At 43.6% G+C, this 23035-nt stretch overlaps 1 protein-coding gene across 4 annotated transcripts in view; it reads right to left on the bottom strand.

Moving 5' to 3' along the window:
* RAD54L2 (RAD54 like 2) overlaps positions 1 to 23035 on the bottom strand; it is an 88079-nt gene that overhangs the window by 12638 nt on the left and 52406 nt on the right. For 3 of the 4 annotated variants that reach the window (XM_029244049.1, XM_029244051.1, XM_029244050.1), the window contains 12 exons: positions 11669 to 11870; positions 10576 to 10715; positions 9990 to 10106; positions 9440 to 9666; positions 8469 to 8651; positions 8195 to 8328; positions 6402 to 6598; positions 4989 to 5331; positions 4127 to 4304; positions 2693 to 2935; positions 2352 to 2470; positions 921 to 1039 (listed from right to left, as the gene is read on the bottom strand). In XM_029244049.1, coding sequence (XP_029099882.1) covers positions 921 to 1039; positions 2352 to 2470; positions 2693 to 2935; positions 4127 to 4304; positions 4989 to 5331; positions 6402 to 6598; positions 8195 to 8328; positions 8469 to 8651; positions 9440 to 9666; positions 9990 to 10106; positions 10576 to 10715; positions 11669 to 11870 — 2202 coding nt within the window. Of the gene's footprint in view, positions 1 to 920; positions 1040 to 2351; positions 2471 to 2692; positions 2936 to 4126; positions 4305 to 4988; positions 5411 to 6401; positions 6599 to 8194; positions 8329 to 8468; positions 8652 to 9439; positions 9667 to 9989; positions 10107 to 10575; positions 10716 to 11668; positions 11871 to 23035 lie in introns of those variants that run through there. The other variant, XM_029244052.1, reaches the window with a different exon arrangement.

Here is a 23035-nt window from a genome sequence, read left to right as displayed (position 1 = left end):
CTCAACAAGAAGGTTTCCCCACCCTGCTACCCCACAGGGAACATCTGGCAATGTTTGGAGACAGTTTGGGTTGTTATAACGGTGTGGATGCTACTGCCATCTAGTGAGTAGAGAACAGAGATGTTGCTAAACATCCTACAATGCAAAGTACAGCCCCCTACAACAAAGAATTAACTGGCCCAAATGTCAATATCTGGTCAATAAGTCTCTGAAGTCAATATTTCTCAACTTTTTTTTTCATTACCACCCCATTAAGGAGGCTTTTTACACATTTTTTCCCAATCACCATGCCCTCCGTAAAATTTTAACACCACAGATATACTGTATATGTTTATTCATTATATACATATTTGTGCTTTATACTTTTAAAAAGTTAAGATTTTTTTGTCTCCTCGAGAACCAATTTTCACCCCCTTAGGGACACCATCTCCCCCAATTTGAATACATGATCTAGGCTGTGTTCACTTTGTTCCTTCTGCCTAAGGTGATCTTTGGGCCACACCAGCTCTGTATATTCAAATTCTCCCCATCTCTGCAAGTCTAGTGCAAGCCCACCTCCTCCAGGAAGCCTTCTCCAACCATCCTCACCATGATGATTCTGTCCTCCTTAGAACCCCCATGAGGGCAATCAATCAGTGCTACTTTGAATCTGTCCTTGAGTTGCTGCACCTCGGATGATGACAAGGCATATGTCTTCTACATCTCTGCACTCCCCCTATCTGGCTTAAGCTCCCCAGCCCAGGACAGTGCCTCACACAAAGCAGCTCGCTCTTAGTGTCTCTCTGCTCCTTAGTCAATCACAGATATTCTTGTTCATGTGATGGTGAATGGAGTAGGAGAAGAGAGGAAGAGAGAGAGGGAAAGGAAACTCTTAGGCAGACCTTGCCAAGGCTCCAGGAAGAAAGCAGCAATGAACTCACGGAAGTAGCTGACGTTTCGAACCCACTTCTGTACTCCTTGCCCCTCAGCACCAGGTAGACAGGGCGCTTCTCGTTTGCCTAGGAACTCCTCGATTAAAGCCAAGGTGGAAAGGCTCTGGCTGAAAGGGACACATTTGGTTCAGAAGGCTCCTGGACCTAAGGGAATCTTGTTCCCCAATAGGCCCACCTCAATAGGCTCCCCTCTGACAGTGGGAGCTCCCACATCCTACTCCCCACAAAGAACCACCCTAGCTCCTAAGGGAGTAGAGTCATCCACACACTTATTACCACCACCCTACTAAAAAATTCTCTATCCTATTACTTCCTCGATTGAAAAATTCTGAGATTTAGCTCAGTGCAGAGTAACAAATAGCATCAGCATTAAAAACCAACACTGCATGAATATGCCTTAGATCTAATTATAGGCCACAGGCAATATTATGGATCTTACTAAGGAGATAGATCATTTAAGTTGCTTCCAAGTTATCCAGAGAGCCAATCCATAAAAGCAGTGTAACACTAGGCTCTCCCTAAGTTACAATCACCGCTTTCCTCTCAAAGTATCTTACACATGGGAACCCTCAGTCTGAGACTCCCAAGCCAGGCTCCTGCCACTTAGCTCTCACTGGAGCATAATCTAGTTGGAACAAAGGAGAAGCAATCTACTTTACGTCTGTTTCCCTGAGGAGTGAGGCCTTGATGGGACTCAAAGCTCTGGCAAGACTGAGAATGTGACTTGGAACAAAAAACATCATTTATTTGGCCTTATATACAAAGCTTAGAAAAAAAAAAAAAGAGGCTGGGGAGGCATAGACGCAGTTTAGACCAGGGGTCAGCAAACGTTTTCTGTAAAGGGCCAGAGAGTAAATATTTTTCGCCTTTGCAGACCACACACAGTCTCTGCTGCATATGCTTCTCTTTTTTTAATTTTAATTTAAAAAATTTTTTATTTTATTTTTTTTGGCCGCACCCTGTGGCTTATGGGATCTTAGTTCCCTAACCAGGGATCGAACCCGTGTGCCCCGCAGTGGGATCGCAAGAGTCCTAACCACTGGACCACCAAGGAATTCCCTGCATATGCTTCTTTAAAAAAACAAAACCAAAAAAAAACTCTTTTCAAATGTAAAAACTAGCTCTCAGGCTGTACAAAAACAGGCCACAGGTCATATTTGGCCTGCGTCACAATTTGAAGGATTAGACTGTGATCTCCAATGTTAGCCTAAGGTTTCAAATTGTTCTTTGCAGAGAAATTGCATTGGATAAAAAAAGAAACTCTAAGAAAGAGAAGAAATGCAAGAAGGTCCTCACAAGAAGCACTGGTTGCAGAGGCATGGAGATAAAAGGGGGCTGGTGCAACCCCGGATGGTCTCACTCTGCAGGGGTTGTATCACTCTTTACCAAAGACACACACTCGGCAATTTCTCTTCCTACCTGAACACAAGGATCTTGTCTCCAAGCTTCACACTTTCCTCAATCAGGTGGAAAAGCAGTACCATCTTGGGAGAGTTCTCTAAGACACCAGTCTGGTAATTAGTCAAAAGGTCCTTGGCCTATAGGAGAGGAAATGAGGCAGCTTGGAGCAGGTCCATGGCCAGATTACTAGAAATACAATTCTCTCCCTCAAAGGCAGCAGCTCACGGACAACCTTAATAGTTCCCTGCAGACCTTAGCAGTACAGTACACTGCGCAAGACCCACTCTCTCCCCACGAAAGCTTTGCACAATCCCTTCTCAGCAGTGGTTTATGGCCACAAAAGTATCTGCTTGACTCACCCATTCATATGTGACAATGTTGTTGCCTCGCTCCTGGAAAGGGTTAAAGCCGACCCCTTGTAGGAACTTGCTATTGGTCGCCTCTCCCATTGAGGCACTGTCCTCACCCTTGCCTTTTGTTCCCTGTGAAGGGCAGCGGGCACTAGTCGCTGATGAACCAAGCTCTTCCACGTCTAAGTCTTGCTCATTGGCCAGGTTCTCCTTCTGAAGGGCTTCGTACAGCACGTCGGGGTGATTCCAGATCTGAGGTTCAAGTTAAAGGGGAGGAAGCATAGGGCAGAGAACAATCTAAGGGTGTCCCAGGGAGTCTGGAAACATGCAGTTATTCAAACACACACCTCCCACAGCACATAGTCACACCAAAAATTAATGTCTCCCCAACCCCCTCATGGTCAAAGAGCCTGCACATTCATTTTCAGTAACCAACTCTGATTGCTATGATACATGAATGGGAGAATTCACACCAGGAGGCATGCCAGTATGATTGGTACACAACCAAAAAGGCTGTGTCACAAGTCTTGCATTCTTATTTAAGCAAGAACAAGAACATTCCTGTTTCACCATGTGGCTACAGTCAACCACTGTATGAAACTATGAAACAAGACCAATCTCTCCCTATGGACAAATGTATCTAACTTACAGATGATCAACCGTAAGTCATTTCAGGGACTATTCGTGGCAGGAGTTGAGAATTCCAGGGGAAAGAGAGGGGGGGCGTGGGAAGGGTATGTTTGCACCGCAGCATCCTCAAGACCATGTCTGCTTTAGCTTCCTTGCCCTGGTCTAGGACTGTGGGTACAAAAGAAATATTTTGAAACCCATCTGTCCCCAGACACACACCTTCAGCTGACTTATTAAAGCAGTGCTCAATTGGAAATAATATCCAACAGGTTGGTTGAGAGCTGTCAAAGAAACAGATCCTTTGTGAGGCAACAGAGAGCATCTGGCCAGGTCAAAGACAAGTCAGGGTTCATCAACCTGTTCACGAGGCTCAGTGCTAAAGACACCTAGGCCTTGCTGTCCCCAAACCATCTTAAGCATTATCAGAACGAAAGAGATCTTGATCTGATTAAATACAGAATCAAATGGAAGGTATCCCTAATAATGTGTCTATGCTATATATTTCTTGAATCCCGATTACGCTAGCAGTCAAAAATTTTGTCCCACGATGTTCCACCATCACTCCATTTCTCAGGTGAAAAAAATCAGTGAGAAAGGAAGTGACTTCTCAAGTTTGGTATAACAAGTTGCACATTTGCAAGGGGCACCATTTACATTATAGTCTATGAGTGGCACTCCCGGGAACTGTCTTGCCTTGGAGCCCTCAATTCAGTGAACTTCTTCCTTTATCAAGGACTCCCAGCAGGAACAACTCCCTTGGGACCATGAGCATCCTTAGTCTGTGTCTTAGTATTCCCTGAGGCCTCAACACACCTTGCAGCAGACACAGAAAGCCTTGAGAGGGTTCAGCCCCAGCCAGCCGCTGCTACCACAGTCCCGGAAGCGGTCCATGAACTGTGTATACAAATCTCGCTGGATCTTAGAGAGTCGCACCAGGATCACATTTTCTTCCTTGGCAGGGAGATGAATCTTCAGCACAGTGTGGCCTCTCCTACAAAGGTACAGATCAGAATTGACAAGGCAGTGTGCCCAGGAGGGGTCAGTGCAGGATAAAAACAGAACCCTGCATTTCTGCCACACCGCCTTCCTTAGGATCTCAATATTCACAACAGCCTTACCATAATGCGGATTGGCTCAGCAACCATCAAGAAACTTATTTTGAGTATAAAAACTAAAGCAAAGAGGCAGAGTGACCTGGGAACTCCAGGTTCTTACCCTAATCTAGGGCTGCTTCTCTAAGCTTTCTCCACACATGCCATCTTAACAAGGAAAAACAAGGGGATGCTTCAGACTGGCCTAACCTACATCTTCTAAGATGCTGAAACTGGTGAAGCCATACCCCTGAGAACCACCACTTTATTCTTTCACTCAAGTCATTAGGATGGTAGCTGTCTCCTGCTTCTCTCAGCAAGTAAGGCAGATATCCCTAGTAACCTCAAAGACTAACTTCTGAAAAAAGCACTTCTGGACCAGACTCAGAGATTGAAATATTGGATATCCACCGTCTGCTAGCTATTCAGGAAAAGCTATTCAGTAAAAGGAAAGTTGTACTATTGCCCTACTAGAAAGGGGCCCTCCCACTGTTACCACCTTTCCCCTTCAGGAAAGCCTTGTCATGTCTATTCCACCAGGGCTCTCCAAGGATTTAGAAAACAGAGCCCTGAGGATGGCTCACCTCTGCACAAAGCCCTCCAGGAGGCTGTGCAGGACATGGCTCCGGTACCGCATGAGGCGGACATCCTGAGGCGTGCTGTCAATACACTGTCCATTCAGGATGGGGCGCTCAAACATGTTGCTGAACTCCTGCCGGGTGCCAAGGAAGTCTGGGCGCACAAAGTCCACCATGCACCAGTACTCGATGAGGTTGTTCTGCAGGGGGTATCCAGTCAGCACCACCCGGCGGCGAGAGCGAATGTTCTTCAGGGCCTGTGAGGTGCTGGCCTGGCAGTTTTTGATGCGGTGTCCCTCGTCACAGATTACCACATCAGGGCCAGGGCGGCATAAGGCCTTCTCAAACTCTAGGGAGGGAAGAGGATCCGGAGTAAGAGGGTGAGAGGGTCTGCTCTTAGTCAACAATATGAGAAGTAGGGGTGCACCCTGGAGGAGACAGAAGAAATGAAGGAAGCAGGAAAGCAAGAGTCAGCCCCCATTGGCGAAAGGGAGCCAGCCATTCAAGCTCCTGTGCATTTGGTGTGACACATTAACCTGGCCTGTTGACTCTTGCAGTAAATATCCCTTTTCCCTCTTTCCTTTCCTTAATTTTTTTCCCTTTAGGCTAAGAGTAAAACTGACTTGCATTCCTAGGGCTTATACCAACTAGGTAGCAGACAGCATGACTTTACAGAGTACCAGCCTAGGATTAAAAATGAGTCTGGATGATTTTGATGGGAATAATTCAGACACTTCCACTGGCTCTCACCATTGTCTTGGTGCCATCTGAGAGCTGGCTGGTGGGAACTAACTAAAGGACAAGGTCTTCCTGGAGTTACTCGCCAGTCAACGCTAAATGGCAAATTCAGCCACAGAAGCAAACCTAAAAAACAGAATCTCATAGATGAAGAGATCTATAAAATGAAACAGCCTCTGAACCTTAAAAAAAATTTTCTTCCCCAAATAGACCAAGGCCCCATAGAAGAGGGAACAGAACTAGAACTATGAGAAAAATGTCTTTCACCAAAAAACATGAAAATTGGGATAAATTCTTCTTTTATAAATTCACAAACAACATTATTACTACTCTGTATATTAGCGATTTAAATACTTTATATTTTCTTAATGCTATCTCACAACATCTCTGGGAAGTGGTGAAGGGAGCAGTTACTCTTCTAACTATTCTATGAAAGACACAGGGGAGTCTCCCCCATGCCAGCCTGTGGCCTGGCCTACCCAGAATTCCACTGCCTGCTGAGAAAGCAATACCTTCTGAGAGCCAGTGCAGGTCATCCCACCTACCTCGGGGACCAGGATTTCTGGTTCATGTCAATACAACTCACATCAATAATGCTTCCCATTTGACTAGGTGCTGTAGCAGACACTATTTCTTTTCCCCTGGATCACCCTTTAGAGTATTCCCAGAGAGGCTGCCCACCTCTTCGAAACTCCTGCTGTCGATCTTCCTCATCCAGATCAATGATGACCGGGTGAGAACGTTTCTTGGTTTTCTTCGGTCTACCTGTGGCAAAGGATTTCTTCAGGGTGAGAAGTCTGTACATTTCGTACCCCATCAGCAGCACCCCACCCTCTGACACCCAATCAGCCATCACTTTAGCACGAGCTGCCATTGTCCTGCAAGAGTGAACAGAAAGAAAGTATTATTGCTTCCCCTGCTCCCCAGGAAAAATTCCTCACAGTCAAAGCTGTGTTCATGTACATTCAGAAGTCCTTATTGCCAAAGACTTCATGTGGCAGCATCACAGGGCTGGCCAGCTGCCCAAGGACTTTCCCACCATTCTAGAGACACTAATTGCACTAAGGATGGACTGGTTCACTGATGATGGTTAAATAACAAAAAACAGAAATTCAATGGCACAAGACAAGCAAAAGTGACAGCCTCCCTGGATGTACATTCATGACTACAATTCTACATTTGAGGGGGAATTTCGAGTTATTCCCACAATGAATACTAAGTAGTAAAAGCAAGGGCAACATTCTGCCTTTCACCTGCCCAGGTCCTTGTGAATAAAGAGCCAAGGACGCACAGTAAAGGAAAAAGAACAGCAGAGACCGGATGCCACTCAGCACAGTCCCTCTACTCCTAAACAATTGAGCCCTGGCTGTATTTCATTAACTGCTGTGTGGACTGACAGTCCTGAAATCTAGGAAACAGCAGGTGATCAGCCACCAGTGGGGCCACTCATAGTCTCCTCATTTTGATGTGTGTGACCAAACATCACAAAAGGTGGTCTCTGCAGAAAAGAAAGTCTACCTTCTCAATTATCCATATCAACGAGGGGAAAGGGTAGCATGGATTGCTGGCTTGGATCAAGAAATAGCTTTAGATTTTTGGAAACCAGGTTGAATTTACGGAATGGAAATATAAATAATTTTATTTAAATCTGAAACAAAAAAAGGTTTGCACCTTTCAAAGCTTGGAAGTTGTACTGTTAAAGGTCAAATATAGATTGGTGCTTAAAAGAAGAGACTGGTGATTAGGTTTCTAATAAAAGATAAATGTAAGAGGTGAAAAGTTAGGAGATGGAAAGTTTCATTTTATCATGTTGAATTTTATTACTATACACATGGGAAAACATGACCATGTACACAGACTTTTCAGGATATAAAAACATCTTCAAGCAGAATACAAGAAATTTTCCAGGCTACATAACTCTGACTTTACTGAAAAACTAGGCAGAGAAAAAATGAGTAGCAAGAAGAGAGAGGGGGATACATCAAGAAACCAAAAGGAATCTGGGAGGACAAGGCACATACCCAGATAGACTGCCTTGACATCCAGATCCTGGGAAGAAGTCTAAAAGGAAAGGGGGGGACCTTCCCTGGTGGCGCAGTGGTTAAGAATCTGCCTGCCAATGCAGGGGACACAGATTCAAGCCCTGATCCGGGAAGGTCCCACATGCCATGGAGCAATTAAGCCCGTGCACCACAACTACTGAGCCTGCACTCTAGAGCCCGTGAGCCACAACTACTGAGCCCATGTCCGCAACTACTGAAGCCCGCACTCTGCAACAAGAGAAGCCACCGCAACGAGAAGCCCGCACACCGCAACAAAGAGTAGCCCTTGCTCACCGCAACTAGAGGAGGCCTGCGCACAGCAACGAAGACCCAAGCCAGCCAAAAGTAAATAAATAAAATAAATAAAAATTTTAAAATAATAATAAAAAAAATAAAAGGAAAGGGGCAGAGAGGAGAGGGCAGGCCACCTACTTGTGCTCATCATTCAAGATGTGAACTTTAAAGAACCGAGGCTGGACTTCTTCAGGCTTGTTGTCAGCTGGAAGGGCTTCAGGAGCTGGGAGCCACATGTTGAACTCTGCCAGCCAGTTCTGAAGAGTATTAACCTATCAGAAAGTCAAGTCCAAAAAGAGAGTTTTAGGGAACAAGCTCAGAGCTGAGCTCATAAGGCTTTTTAGTGCCCAGTAAGGCATTACTCCAGAGCTCTGCAGAGGGGTGACCAAGTGGTGCCTTCCCAAACACTTACCGGCACAATGGCAAGGACGGTTTTGGCTGGCGTGTGGCGGAAGAGGACATCGATGAAGGAGATCACTTGCAAAGTTTTCCCCAGTCCCATGCTGTGGGCCAGGATACAGCCAAAGCCACTACTGGTCTTAAATCGCTCCAAGGACTCAACCAGGTTATCATACAGGAACCGGATCCCACCAATCTGACAGGGGACAAACACAAACAAATATCTTTGGCTGGCAAAGACCAGGGGTCTAGTTTACTTACTTTGGAAGTAGTCAGAATTAAGTAAATGAGCAGACATTATACCAGAGAGCTGGTGTGGATGGCTGCAGAAGTTTCCCTGAACCCTGACTAGTTTATTGGCTGGTGACGTTCTTCTCGGAGAAAACACAGAAAAGCATTCCCCTGGTACAGTGGCCCATCTGAGGCAAGAATCTTGAGTACCAAATTCCTGACTGGGTCCTTCACTTAGGCTTGGTCTGGCTGACCTTGGCTGCTCACCTCAAGGCAGCCCACTTCACGAGGAGCTATTCTTACTGTTAAGAGTTCTTACGTTGAGTCAACCTCTGCCTTCACAGAGCTTTCACTCACTGGTCCTGGTTCCAGGTTCTGGGTCAACACAAACTACTCTGATCCTTCCTATCAGAAAGTCCCTCAGACTTCTGAGTTCTCACATCTCTTCCAGAGCCACAACTCCCTAATCAGTGCTCTCCAGAGAGTATCTCAATCAGTCTTTCAGGTCTCACAGAAGGAGGCTCAAGATTATTCAGCCAAAAGATTAGCACCTTCTACATGATAGGGCATCTCTCAGGCTTGTCCCTTCCCATTCATCAGGAATCCTGAAGCATCAACTGCTAGGAGGAAGAATCAGGCCTTTCCAATAGCTGCTCATGGTACCAAACAAGTACTTCACAGGCTGTGATGCGGGTGACGTCCACAGCAAGGAAGCTGAAAGGAGACCAAGAGAAGAGTCCAGATTTGCTGTACCTGATGCGGTTTCACTGCCCGTGCCAACTGCGGGGCCAGGAAGACATTCTCCTCCTCCGGAGGGTGGTTCAAGTTGACAAGGACCCGCCCCAGAGCATCGCGCTGGTTTAAGACGTCATTCACATGGGTGCCGCCTTTCTCCTCTTCCTCATCCTCCTCACTGACAGACTCACTGCTGTCCACAATGTGCAGAGTGTCCTCCTCTCCAGAGCTCAATTCAATCACCTCTGAGACAGCCAACAAAACAAAACAAAAACTCAGGAAGCAGAGATAATTTACTGCTCGTTGTTAAAACAGGAGAGCATGGAAACAAAGTTAGAACTTGTTATCACTTGTAAAAATTTTTATTTCTATTATTTCTCTCTTTTAGCTTCACGTTAAGACAAGGGGAAAACTTATACTTACCAAGGAGACTCAGGGAAATTTGTCACAGTCAGACCCCAGACTGAATGAGGAAGGACTGAACAATCTTCTATTCAAAGGTACAGCCAATCTCTCAGGGCAAACACTGGGTCAGGAGGAAGGAGGGGCACCTCTGGCTCAATCTTACCATCTCGACTGCTTTTTTCATCCTCACTGCCACTGCTACTGTCCAAACAAATCACTTCCTGGGTCAAGACCCGAGGAGGCAGTTGGGGTCCATCGCTTGCTCTTAAGACAATTTCCTCTGGGGAAAAAAAGATGGAAGGGAATGTCAAAACCACATTTAGCTCAAACATATTTTCCCAAATGATTTGCCATCCTCTTCCTTTGTTGCTCTCTGGGGGACTATCCCCTGAGAAGACAAGTAGAGGGCATCTCAAAAACCCCAGTCTTCTTCCCAAATTCCCTTTTCTCTACTGGCTTTTACTTCCTAGTATTTACCTGACCACTAGAAAATGTCCTAATCCCTTGGCATGTTAACATCCAAAGTCATGGATGAAAATCTAAATAACATCAATTTGAGGAGGTACATTTTTATCCATCTTACTTTTCAAATGAGATCCTTCTGATCATGTGCTTCTAAGAAACTGAATGGATTGAAAGGATTCCTGAGAGGCCACCATCTTATTCCAGCTCTGTCCTTGACCACAGTGTGCACTGAGGGTCTCTTCTCCCTGCAGCGCAGGGCCTTTCCTGCCACCTCCACTGCTTACCGGGAAGGAACTCCAGGGGAACGGTGGGAATGGGGGCTGCGTAATCCTTCCTCTGCTGTTCCAGGCGTTTTCTTCTTTCCAATTCTTCCTGTTGTGCTGCTTTGGTAACTGGCTCCAACTGATCCTCCCGGAGCAGCTTGCTAAACATTTAAACAAGCGAGAGCACTTGGGTTCACTTGAGATTTGGGCAATGTAATGTCAAGAAAAAGAGGGAAACCATCATTGCTGGGCTCAGAGAGCTGAGGTGGGAGAAGCCATATCAGTCCCACTACACCCATGAAATGGGCAAGGTAAAAAAGTAAATGGGACTTCAAGGCTCAGGTGGTTCTGGGCTAATATGTTTTTCATATTATTTAACTTCCTGACAGGTGCCCCTGCTGAATCATCTTTGCACATAACAGATCAAGAGTGAAATAGAGTAATATGTAATTCATAAAGCTGGAAAGCAGTATAAAAAACAGAGGTGTTATACGGGAAAGTAGGATTATGGATGATTCTACATCCTTATTTCCCAAACTTAAAGTAAATTTTCAAGTCATCATTATGTTTAAAAAAAAAATGAGGGTAGGAGGAAAAAAATATTTATCTCCTTTCAACAGCAAAATTGTCATTGGTAGAAGAAAGGACTATTGGGGATTTGGATAGTTAAGGAAGTTCACATCTGCTGATCTCTTAGCTCAAGGAAGAAGCCCTGCTTTGGACCAGACAGTTGTCTTCCAACTGATGTTGAGTTCTAAGAAAATAAGAACTCAACTTCTTTTATCTCCTCTTATTTTGAGACATAAGGAAAAAATAAACGAAGAAACCAGAGTCCAACCAGAGCATGCTATGGCTGCTTCCCAGGGCCTCCAAAGAGTGGGACACTCTCCAGGGGTGCTCGAGTGCCATCCACTTCAGCCCTGTATCCTCTGACAGCCCAGACCCAGTGGTCCTGAGCTGCATCTTCACTATTGATTGGGGCACACAACTTATACTTTTCTCCTTGGGAAATCGGACTCTCTTGCTCAAACCAGTCCTTTTGCTACTGACAGCCTTCAAATGAAGGTAATACTTCTACTCCCTCTCTTCCCCTCTTACCCAGAGCATAGCTCACCGTATGTTTCTCCTCATGTGGGAGGGCTTCTGAGCTCTCTTCTTTTTGGGGTCCTCGGAGGCAAGGCTCTTGCCTTGGTGGCGCCTAAGCTGCTCTGAAGGCTCAGACTGAGATGAGGTAGTTGAAGTGCACCGCGGTGGCCGCTGCCCATCTTCCCCCAGCTGGGCACACTCAGTGCCACACATGTCTTCCAGGGATGGGTCTGAAGAGACAAAGGGAAAGAGGTGCCAGGGACCAACCTTTACTGGAGGAAGAGTGGGTTTTGATGCCAGGCACACCAGGGTTCAAATCTCAACTCAGCAACTTATTAGCTGGTGATCCAATAAAGCAAGTTACATCTCTCTGAACCTCAATGGACTTATCTATAAAATGAGTATAGTAATGTCCACACTGCAGACCTGTTGTGAGGACTAAATAGTGTGCATGCTTAGAACCAGGCCTGGCCCCCAGAGTAGGCTCACAACAAATGATAGCCATCACTCTTGATATAATTTAGCACTATGATCAGAGTGACGAAGTGTCATGGTCTCAGACTACTCAGAAAGGGACAACTGAGTTCCCAATACAGCTCACACTCATTTGTATGACTCTAAGCAAGTCTCATCTGGCAACAGGGAGACCACTCCTCCCTTCAGTGTATTAAAGGATTCATTCAATTTACCAACCATTTAATGAGGGATTACAACATGGCAAGCACTGTCCTAGATGCTTCAAGGAATATTTCTAAATTCCTTCCCTTTAAGGAGTTTGTTTTCTAGACATAATAAGGCAAGGTGTGCTAAATACAAGAGGGGCAGGGAAACTGACCTAAAGACCTTCAAAGTTTAAGGTACCATTTTTCAGCCAGAGGTAATTAGCTAAACCAAGAATAATTGGGCTATGAAAGGTACTATTTCATGGTATGATCACACAAGGAATTATATGGGAGGTAAAATGTAAGTGAGAACTTGAAAGATGAACAGAATGTCTAATGGTATTATTGCCTTGGGGACAGGGGAAAAAGGGGAAGAAATTCCTGACAGAGGGAATGTCATTTGTGGTATCAACCACCAGCAAGAACTGGGGTCTATGTGCACATCCCTCTCCTCATTTGCTGAGCTGCATTCTGTTCACTGGATGGGCAGGCTTTGACAATCACATAGACCTGTCCCCAAGTCTGCCACAGCCTCCCAGATACAAGCACTACACAACCAAAAGGTCTTTCCCAAAGGTAAGAGGAATTCAGAATAAGAACAGAAATGCTGAAACTGAGGTGCTCTAGTCCATGCCACTTGGCTCTCAGGCAGGAAGGACTCGGGAAGTTTTGGTTTTTGTTGGTATTATTTTTGTTTGTTATTTTGGATTTACCAGTTTTCCACTAGTCTTTTTCTGTTAAAGGATCCTATCTAGGATACTATATTGTGTTTAGCTTTCACGTCTTTTTAGTCTTCCCTAAACTGCAGCAGTTTCTCAGCCTATTCTTGTCTTTCATGACGTTGATTTTTTTTTTTTTTTTGTCCCTACCAAGGGACTTGTGCAATCTTAGTTCCCTAAGTTTGAACCCAGGCTCCGGCAGTGACAGCGCCAAGTCCAAACCACTGGACCACCAGGGAACTCCCAACCTTGATACTTTTTTGAAGAGTACTGGTCAGGTGTTTTGTACACTGTCCTCCAGTTTGGGTTTGTCTGATGATTAGATTGGGGTTATGACTTTTAGGAAAGAATACCACAGAGGTGAAGTGCTCTTCTCATCACATCTTATCAGGGTACATGATATCAACATGACTTATTACTGGTGACATTAACCTTGAAGTGGTGTCTGCCAGATTTCTCCACTGTAAAATCACTATGTTTCCCTTTCCATATTTTATTCTTGAGAGGCCAATCACTAAGCCTGGCCCACATTCAGGGGGAAGAGAATTAAGCTCCATTTCCTGGAGGGAGGGGCATCAAAGAATTTCTGGACATATATTAAAACCACATACAAAAAAGCTTGGGGGGGGTGTTATTTGAGGCTTTCAGAACACAAATACCCTTAAAAGTTTCATCCACTAATTATAACATTCATCAGTGGATCTTACCTAGAGCAATTATTACTGTGGTGTTGTAATGGTGGTTTTCTATTTCCCTCTTTCCATCTACATTTATTATCTGCAATTTTTCTGTAAGGGAGATTTGTCCCTTCTCCCTCATTTATATATTCAACATTTAAAAAAACATGTCAGGGCTTCCCTGGTGGCGCAGTGGTTGAGAGTCCGCCTGCCGATGCAGGGGACACGGGTTCGTGCCCCGGTCCAGGAGGATCCCACATGCCGCAGAGCGGCTGGGCCCGTGAGCCATGGCCGCTGAGCCTGCGCGTCCGGAGCCTGTGCTCTGCAACGGGAGAGGCCACAACAGCGAGAGGCCCGCGTACCGCAAAAACAAAACAAAACAAAACAAAAAACACATGTCAGTATGGACTCAAGAAGAAACATGCAACCCTGTAGACTTTGGTAAAGGGAGGCCAGGGCTGCCACAGACCTCAGTGAGTGAACCAGTAAGCTGATGTCCCCAAGCTGAAAAAAAGACTTACCATGGGTCATCATCCTATGCACTCAACCACCAAAAAATACCAAAGGGCCGTCTCACCAGTCAGTGGCTGAGTCAGGGAATCATGAGTGTCCCAGACATTCTGTTACTGCTCACCTTCCATGGCTTGGTGTAGCCCCTCCTGGCCCTATTACCATTCTGGGTTCCCTATGGTCTCTTTCATATTAATGTCAGATTCTAGAACAACATGGAGTTGGAAACTAATGTTTCCCAAGAGATAACAGAGCATAGGGGTTCAGTATAGACACTGAAGCCAGACTGCTGGGGTGTGAACACCAACTCTACCCCTTATTATAACCTTTCTGTTCCTCAATTATAAAAAGGGAATAACAACTGTAGTGTTATTCCTCAGTCTCAGAGGGTTGTGGTGATGATTATATGAGATAGCCTAGATAAAGCGCTAAGACAATGCCTGGCACACAGTAAACATTGTATAAAACAGCTGCTGCTTTTACTATGACTACCACTATTCCAGGTACAAAGAATGGGTTTGGTCTCTTTTCTTCTTTCTTTCCTACAATAACTCTACAAGGTAAGTTTTGCTCCCTTCATTCTAAATATGATAAACTGGGACTTCCCTGGTGGCTCAGTGGTGAAGAATCTGCCTGCCAATACAGGTGACACGGGTTCGAGCCCTGGTCCGGGAAGATCCCACATGCCGTGGAACAACTAAGCCCAAGCACCACAACTACTGAAGCCCGCGTGCCACAACTACTGAAGCCCGTGCGCCTAGAGGTCGTGCTCCGCAACAAGAGAAGCCACCGCAATGAGAAGCCCACGTACAACAACGAAGAGTAGCCCCACTCGCCGCAACTAAAGAAAGCCTGTGCGCAGAAACGAAGACCCAAAGCAGCCAAAAATAAATAAATAAATTTTAAAAATAAATAAATATGATAAACTGAAGTCCTAAAAAGTTAAAAAGACTTGCCTATGGGTATACAGGAAATAAGCAGGAAAACAGGAGTAGACAGTTATGAGAATAAGCTTTGTAGTCAGGCAATCCTGGTGTTAAATCCTGGCTTTGTCACTTACTAGCTCTATGTTCATGGGTTCAACTTCTCTGAGCCATAGTTCCTACATGTGTAAATGAGGATGTAAATAGCTCTCTCATGGAAAATATTATTCTTTAAACCCTGGTCTGCCAAACTCCATACTCCCACAACCACATTCAACAGTCTGGCAGCGCACAAAGCTCTGGAGCTTGGTCAGCCATGCCAGGTAGCAGTGTTTATTTGTATGGAGAACTCAAACTTCAGTTATATATCCTAACCAAAGATCAGAAATAAGAAAGCAAAGGGAGAAGCAGAAATGACATATGAAAACAGCATTTTGTTGTTACAAAATGAGTGTTTCTTACACGCACACACCCCTCCACATTCTAAACCTTTCCACTTGAGACTGACGCAAACCAGACACTGTTCCCTCTCCCATCCCCTGCTTTTAGTTTAGCCTAACATACATTTGAGCATCTGCTATGTATCAGGCCCTGTGCCAAGGCACAATGGAATGGTCCACGTGGGGAAATGTGTATACGTATACAGTGGAATGCCTAATAGCAATAACACTTGGGGAAAGGACACAATCTAGTCTTGCCTATCACTGGTTATGGGGGCGCTTCCTCGGGAAAGGTGAGACTTGGGTTTAATCTAACAGAATGGGTAGGCACCAGCTAGAAAAGGAAGGAAAAAAAGAACATTCTAGACAGATAGAGGAGCATAAGCAAAAGGAATACTCTAAACAAGGTGGAATGGTTAGGAAAGTACATGCAGTTCAATATTGGCTAAAATGAACTAAGCAAAATAGCAGCACGAGTGGCCTTCCAACCCAACAACTACTTCCCTGTCTCTTCCCAGGAGCCCCTTGTCCAAGGAAAACTTAGGTACAGACCAGAGGTATAGGCCAAGTTTCTTGGATGCTGGCACAGAAGTCAATCCCTGTTCCAGGGAAGACTAATTCCAAGGCCTTTTATTCCTAGCATTCTATATCCCATTGCCTGGTGTTTGGGTAGGGAGGGGAAGCTAATGTGGCCATTGTAAAAACTGGGTGGAGGGAGATGGTGGGTATGGACCTGTGTGCATGCACACACACACACTCACATGTGAATGCCCAGGTTGATTCACTCCCCTGAAGCAGCACTGGAAGCATCTTCCTTGACTCTTACACAGAGAGACCACTAAAGATTTCAGGTAGATAACCTTTGCTTTTTGAACAGCAAAGGGGAAATGGTCAAGGGAGGGACCAAAGAATGTTCATGACGGGACACTGCAATATCATTAACAGGAGCAAGAGGTTAAAATATCACAATCCCCTCTCCATTACCACTAGGTCCACAGCAGGCATTTTATAAAAAGGCCTCCTAAAGACAGCAGAGTCCAGGGTGGTTAAGTGGCCTTGGCTCATGGACATGTTCTACCTGCTGAGGAGACAAGGTGCCATCGCTCCTGTGTCCAGTCAAACATGAGAACTAAAAGAGAAGCTCCAAAGTAGAACTGCAAGTCTGGCTATTTGTCTTCCCAAATTCACTACCCTCCTTAAACAGTCCTCTCTCATTTCCATCTGAAGCCCTATAGGAGGAAAGCTCAGCAACTCCTGGTCTTCCTGAAAGACTATCATTCCTTCAGGCCTCCCACTCCTCCAAAGAGCTAATACTTCCATAGCATTGTCATATAGTACTATTGTCACCTTCCTCCTAACTCACAGCCCTGAATTCTTCCCTCCTAATTGGGAGGCCATCAAATTTTTCCTCCCAAAGGAATAGATGGCTAGACAGCAGGCTCAGGGCTGTGTTGGCACACTTCAACTTGGTGTTTTGCTGGGTCCCTTGACCTGGTTAGATAATGACCTTTGATGGTCTCCTGGCCTTAAGGCCTTTTGTTTTGTTTCTATTTCACAAGCAAATTTATTGAGTAACCACTTAGAGGAACACCTGGAGGCAAGGCTACAAAGTAGGCAGACCAGAGTCAGAGTATAGACGGCAGTCCTTGAATGTCGGTCTAAAGGGTTTGAACTTGATCTGTTGGGCAGTGGGAACTTGTTGCCAACTATTGTATTTATTTCTTCTGGTTTCTACCTTGCAGAGTGGGCTGTTCCTGGGAGGAGGAAGAACAAAACCTGATAGTCTTTGAATGTCACAAATTCACTATCAGACATTCCAACTTGTGAGGCTTGGCTGTGAATTTCTGTCTGGCATGGGTTGAATGTAGCCAAGCACAGTAGTAATTTTTAAATGATCAAACAGTATATACAATTCTCATGCACACTGAGTTCAGACACAGGTTTCCCCTTTCCTTTATATACAGGATACAGGTCTAAATCAGCTCCTTACCACCTAGCATTCTTTGAATCCTTAGCTTCTGTGTTCAACAACTACTATTTGCTTGTTAAAGGGGCTTTAGTTTACGGATGTGCTAATATTTAAAATTTGTTGTCATGTAAGTCAGTGTTTTACAAGTGCTTCATTACTGCTTCATAATGCTTACTGTGAAGTTTCTGGTTTCTACATAACATTATAATATACACTACATCTTAAACTATTCTTAATAATACAACTGCTATTTCCCTAAGTCAAAATATAACTTTTCACTGTGCTCTTTTGTACCTTCTGAATATTGAACCATGTGAATTTACAACCTAACCGAAATAATTAATTTAACTTTCAAAAAATAGCCCACCCCAAAATTCTAGAGTATAATCCACCAAAAGTCACTGAGGAAAAAAGATTAAAGATTCAACAAGGAGGTAGAGACATGTGCTTTGACAAAGGAAAATTAGTGTCTGCATGGTTTAAAAGTCAGTGACTACTACCACCCAAGTTCAGGATCATGGAATCAGACCTGGTGGCATACACCTCTGAACTTTCTCCCTCATGCAAGCCAGCTGTGAGCAGTGATCACCAGAGTTATATAAACACCAATGAACACTTACATAAGCTTCTCAGGAACAAGTTATGAACACCATTACAACAAATATGACACTCAAATGAGTAGCTTTGAAAAAAAAAAACTTACATTTCATTCATTAGGGGTATAAGGTACAAACACTTCCAGGGCCCTTTCTCCAGCTATTCCATTTCTTCTTCCTCCTCAATCTCATCTATATAAACAAAGATCAGTGGATTCCAAGTCTTACCATGTACCTCCTGACGTGATGTGGTAGAATATGTGCACGACAACCTATGATGTATGTGTGTCAAAACACTCAACCTGGGCTTCCCTGGTGGCGCAGTGGTTGAGAGTCCGCCTGCCGATGCAGGGGACATGGGTTTGTGCCCCGGTCCAGGAGGATTCCACATGCCGCGGAACAGCTAGGCCCGTGAGCCATGGCTGCTGAGCCTGCGCGTCTGGAGCCTGTGCTCCGCAACGGGAGAGGCCACAGCAGTGAGAGGCCCGTGTACAGCAAAAAATAAAAAAATAAAATAAAATAAAACACTGAACCTGAACCTGAACACACCTTGATATCTCATTCCCAGTTTGCAAAAATACAGGGAACAAAGGACTATGTTAAACTTGATAAACAAGACCATAGGGGTACAATCAGCAAAGTCTAGAAATGTGTGAAACTGCAGAACGAGTGAATCCTTTTCTTCTATAAATAAGTTGCAAGGAGAAAAAGAAAACGAAAAAGAGGTAGGTTATATCTTAGCTGTACTTAAAAAGCTTATATGTTAAAGAGATTTAAAAGACAAATCAACTAAATGTAGACCTTGTGGGATTTTAATAAATTAACAGTAAAAATATTTTTTAAAGATAATCAGGGATTATCTGGATATTTTATGATATAAGGAATTATTGATTTTAAAAAATTAGGTATGATAAAGGTATGATGTTTGTTTCATTTTGTTTGTGTGTTTGTTTTTTAGGGACTTTATATATTAAAGAACAGGTTAAATACACTCTGAAGTTTTTATAGATAAAATCTTATAAGGAACTAGTACTTCCAAATAACCCAAGATTGTGGTGGAACAGATGAAACAAGACTAGCCCTGTATTTATAATGACTGAAAAGAGTACTGGCAACACAAGGTTCATTTTACATTTTTTAAAACTATGTCTCGGGCTTCCCTGGTGGCGCAGTGGTTGAGAGTCCGCCTGCCGATGCAGGGGACACGGGTTCGTGCCCCGGTCCGGGAAGATCCCACATGCCGCAGAGCGGCTAGGCCCGTGAGCCATGGCCGCTGAGCCTGCGTGTCCGGAGCCTGTGCTCCGCAACGGGACAGGCCACAACAGTGAGAGGCCTGCATACCACAAAAAAACAAAAGAAAACAACAAAACTATGTCTATTTTTTTATTATGTTTGAGATTTTCCAGAATAAAAAATTTACAGTTTTTTTAACTTTAGAAGTTTTAATGGAAAATAAAATGTAACAGGCACTAACCTCTAAACTATTTAGGTCTCAACTTTTCCACATTTGTTAATATACATTTATTTTATACTGGTAATCAACAAATACACATCATTTTGTGTTCTACTTTTTTTTTTTTTTTTTTTTGCAGTACACGGGCCTCTCCCTGTTGTGGCCTCTCCCGTTGTGGAGCACACGCTCCGGAAGCACAGGCTCAGCGGCCATGGCTCACGGGCCCAGCCGCTCCACGGCATGTGGGATCTTCCCGGACCAGGGCACGAACCCGTGTTCCCTGCACTGGCAGGCGGACTCTCAACCACTGCGCCACCAGGGAAGCCCTTGTGTTCTAGTTTTAATCACTTGTTTTATATATAAATATTTCTTTGATATAGTCCACATGTCATTTTAATGCAAGCTAACAGCATACCACAGAATATTTTGTCATTCCCCTGCAGATGGGCATTTGGGCTGTACTTTATTTTTCATTCACATCTATACTGGCATAAGCACCCTTGTATGAATTATTTTTCCTTTTGATTTACATATCTGTGGTATAATCCACTACAGCTGGGGAAATGAGCAAAGAGTATTAATGTTCAGGGATTGGGAAGCTTTTTCTATAAAGAGTCAGAGAGTAAATACTTTAGATTTTGTGGGCCATAAGGTCTCTGTTGCAACTACTCAACTTTGCTGTTGTAGCTCAAAAGCAACCATACATAAACAAATGAGTGAATGAGTGCAGCTCTGTTCCAGTAAAACTTTATTTACAAAAACAGGCAGAAACAATCCTGAAAACGAACAAAGGTGGAGGACTCACAATTCCTGATTTCAAAACTTGCAACAAAGCTACAGTAATCAAAACAGTGTGATACTGGCATAAATAGAGATATATAGACCAATGCAATAGAATAGAGCCCAGAAATAAACTCTCACATATATGGCCAAAATGATTTTCAACAAAACTGCCAATACCATTCTATAGGAAAAGGGCAGTTACTTTGCCAAATGGTACCAGGAAGCTGGATATCCACATGCAGAAAAATGAAACTGGACCCTTACCATATACAAAAATTAACTAAAAATGGATCAAAGACCTAACTGTAAAGCCTAAAACTACAAAACTCTTAGAAGAAAAACATAGGGGGAAAACTTCATGACATTGGATTTGGCAATGATTTCTTAGATATGACACCAAAGGCACAAGCAATAAAAGAGAAACAAACAAACAAACTGGACTTCATGAAAACTTTAAAATTTTGCACATCAAAAGACACTATGAACAGGGCTTCCCTGGTGGTGCAGTAGTTAAGAAGCCGCCTGCCAGGTTCAAGCCCTGGTCCAGGAAGATCCCACATGCCATGGAGCAATTAAGCCCATGTGCCACAACTACTGAGCCTGCACTCTAGAGCCTGCAAGCCACATCTACTGAAGCCCGTGCACCTAGAGCCCATGCTCTGCAACAAAAGAAGCCACCACAATGAGAAGCCTGCGCAACGCAACGAAGAGTAGCCCCCACTCGCCGCAACTAGAGAAAGCCTGTGCAGCATGAAGACCCAACGCAGCCAAAATTAAATAAATTAAAAAAAAAAGACACTATGAACAGAGTGAAATGGCAACACATAGAATTTGCAAATTATATATTTATTAAGGAATTAATACCCAGAACACAAAGAGACCTCTTAAAACTCAATAACAAAAGAAAAAACTGATTAAAAAATGGGCAAAGGATATGAACAGTCATTTCCCCAAAGAAGATATACGAATGGCCAAAAAGCACATGACAAGATGTTCGGCATCACTAATCATTAGTGAAATGTAAATCAAAACTACAATAACATACCATCTCACACCCATTAGGACAGCTACTATTAAAAAAACAAGTGTTAGCAAGGATGTGGAGAAATTAGAACCCTTATACACTGTTGGTGGGAATGTAAAATGGTACAGCTGCTGTGGAAAACAGTATGGCAATTCCTCAAAAAATTAAACATAGAATTACCATATGATCTAGCCATTCCACTTTTAGATACACACTCAAAAGAACTGAAAGTAGGGTCTCAAAGAAATATTTATACATTCACGTTCACAGCAGCCCAAGTACCCACAGACAGAGGAAAGGACAAGCAAAATGTGATATATACATACAATGGAATATTATTCCTTACAAAAGGAAGGAAATTCTGACACATGCTACCACATGGATAAATCAGGACATTATGTTAAGTGAAACAAGCCAGTTACAAAAAGACAAATACTATATGACTCCACTTATATGAGGTACTTACAGTAGTTAAAATCATAGAGACAGAATGTAGAATCGTGGTTCTCAAGGTTCCCAAGGGCTGGGGGGAGAAGGGAATGGGGAGTAATTGTTTAATGGGTACAGAGTTTCAGAATGGGATGATGAAAACATTTTGGTGATAGACAGTGGTGATGGTTGCAACAACAATGTGAATGTACTTAATGCCAGAGTATTGTACACTTAAAAATAGCTAAAATGCTAAATTTTATGTTACATATATTTTACCACACACGCAGAGTTGACTTAGTTATTATGCTAAGTTAAAGTTAGACACAAAAGTTAGACACATACAAATATTGTATGATTCCATTTACAGAAATGCACAGAACAGGTACATCTATACAGACAGAAAGTAGGACAGTGGTTGCCAAGGGCTGAGGGAGAGGATAATAGGAGTGTCTGCTTACAGGTAACAGAGTTTCTTTTTGGGGTGGTGAGGATGTTCTGATATTAGAAAGTGGAGATGGTTGCACAGCCTTGTGAATATACTAAAAACCACTGAACTGTATACTTTAAAGTGGTGAATTATATCTCAAAAAAACACACACACTTTTTTTTTTTTTAATGTTGGCTTGGTGCTTCTGCTTCCAGCTAAGACGGAATAGCTTGAGGCAAACCAAAGGTGGCACCAAGAACAGCTAGGAATATGTTAGCAAATTTAAACAAACAAACAACAACAAAACTCTTTTGAAGGCATTGAAGAGATGCTGAGACAACCAGGAGTTGAAGGGACAAGATTCCAGAGGCGGAGAATGCTGCGCAACAATGAAAAAGAATGAAATCTTGCTATTTGTTGCAACATGGATCGACCTGGCGGGTATAAGTGAAATAAGTCAGAGAAAAACAAATACCATATTTCACTTGTATGTGGAATCTAAAAAACAAAACAAAGGAACAAACAAAATGAAACAGAAATAGACTCATAGATACAGAGAACAAACTGGTGGTTGTCAGAGGGGGTATGGGGAGACAGAGGAAATAGGCGAAGGGGATTAAGAGGTACAAACTTCCAGCTATAAAATAAATAAGTCATGGGGATGTAATGTACACATAGGGAATACAGTCAATAATGCTGTAACAATTTTGTATGGTGATGGATGGTAGCTGGTCTCATTGTGGTGAGGGGCACCTGGAACTCTCACGTACTACTGACAGG

The sequence above is a fragment of the Monodon monoceros genome, unplaced genomic scaffold (genome assembly GCF_005190385.1).
Source record: "Monodon monoceros isolate NGI ecotype Baffin Bay Population unplaced genomic scaffold, NGI_Narwhal_1 Super_Scaffold_3, whole genome shotgun sequence".
In the NCBI taxonomy this organism is placed as follows: Eukaryota; Metazoa; Chordata; class Mammalia; order Artiodactyla; family Monodontidae; genus Monodon; species Monodon monoceros.
The sequence above is the reverse complement of the archived record's forward strand: the minus strand, read 5'-3'. Positions and strand labels throughout refer to the sequence as shown.